Raw genomic sequence first — 1,572 nt, forward strand, 5'->3', positions numbered from 1 at the left:
TGTGTGTGTGTGTGTGTGTGTGTTCTGCAGGCATTATTAAAGTGGGAAGATGGAAGCCGATGCCCATCCACTACCTGACAGATGCTCCAGAGGCAACTGTGGCCGACATGCTGCTGGATGTTTACCACATGGTCACACTGAGGATCCTGCTGCACAGGTCGGCTGTGTGTGTGTGTGTGTGTGTGTGTGTGTGTGTGTGTGTGTGTGTGTGTGATTTAACTGAAAATAAGTTATAATAAGTTCAACAAATCAATCAGCTGATTATAATGACTGTAGTGTGATTGTTTTCAAACTTAATATTTCTTTAAAATCAGGACATTTTCACTCTTTCATTAACCTCCCTGCTGCCATTGGGTCAAAAATGACCCCTAATGTCTGATTGTGAGACCTCAATATTTTAACTCTCAGGGGTCATTTTGACCCAAGGGCAGCAGGAGGATTAAAGATGTACAGCTTAGACTCAGTTTTGTAAATGTATGTAGGTTTTTGGCTTCTTAGTTTAGCAGGTTTTTTTTTTACAGTTAATTCAGTTATTTTACCTGTTTTTCACTGTGGCTGATGTAAATATTGTCTTACCTGACTAATATATGGAGCAGTTACCAACAGTATAACACATGTTGGCTGAAATAGCCAAAATAATTTAAGACTAAAAAACAGGATCATTAATGGCATAAAAAGTTCAAATCTATTTTTGAGAGTCACCTGAAACAAAATCTAGATGAGTTGGAATAAATGTCTGAAAAATAAGACAAGATTTCAGTTCTGGTTTGATTTAGTCTTAAATATGATATAGTAAGTTTTTCTGTACACGAACGTAAGAAGAGTGAAAGTGTGTGATTATTTTTCTTCAAAAGAAAAGAATTAAAATCAGATATTTGTTGTAGTTTTTCCCGCCTGGAGGAGCTGCCGTCTGATCAGTGGAGCCATGCCACGGTGAGAAACGCCCTCAAAGAGCTTCTCAGAGAAACCAACCAGAGTGCTTTGGCCAAGGAGTGTCCTCTGTCTCAGGTAACTGCTGTGTGACCAATTAAACCCACTAAAATCAGTCTGGGAGGAAATTATTATTTTTTTTAACTTGGGCAGTATGACGGCTTAAGGGTTAAAAACAATTCCTCACAGCAAAAAGGTCCTGGGTTCAATCCTCGGGTTGTGTCCGGGTTCTCCAGTTTCCTCCCACAGTCCAGAAACTCTCACGTTAGGCTGCCTTCAGGCCAAGACCTCCTTTCCAAAAGAGATGTGTGATCTCAGTGGGAGTTSCCTGGTTAAATAATAACTAATAAATAAATAAATTTATCCAGGCAGGTCAAAAGTCAAGTAGTTTGTAGAAGTGCTGGAGTTGAAATAATTAATATTAGGAAGTTTTTGACTCCTCTTTACGGTAAAAAGATCTAATTAATAGTTTTTTTTTTTGTAAAATAATCTAAATGAAACATAAAATTCTATTATTTGCCTCATTTCCTTTATGTTTCTATTGATCTTTAGAGCTGCATCTGCAAACATTTCATCACTATTATTTAATCAACTACTTCAGCATCTAGAAGCTAATAATATGCTAAGCAATAGCCAACATGG

General features: G+C 37.5%; 1 protein-coding gene across 3 annotated transcripts in view; it reads left to right on the forward strand.

Annotated features, from left to right (window-relative positions):
* The window catches only part of LOC106525706 (DNA-binding protein SATB2), a 29,053-nt gene that overhangs the window by 11,480 nt on the left and 16,001 nt on the right, over nucleotides 1-1,572 (forward strand). For all 3 annotated transcript variants that reach the window (XM_014020029.1, XM_014020027.1, XM_014020028.1), the window contains exons 4-5: nucleotides 31-157; nucleotides 885-1,008. In XM_014020029.1, coding sequence (XP_013875483.1) covers nucleotides 31-157; nucleotides 885-1,008 — 251 coding nt within the window. The remainder of the gene's footprint in view (nucleotides 1-30; nucleotides 158-884; nucleotides 1,009-1,572) is intronic.

The sequence above is a fragment of the Austrofundulus limnaeus genome, unplaced genomic scaffold (genome assembly GCF_001266775.1).
Source record: "Austrofundulus limnaeus strain Quisiro unplaced genomic scaffold, Austrofundulus_limnaeus-1.0 Scaffold238, whole genome shotgun sequence".
NCBI lineage: Eukaryota > Metazoa > Chordata > Actinopteri > Cyprinodontiformes > Rivulidae > Austrofundulus > Austrofundulus limnaeus.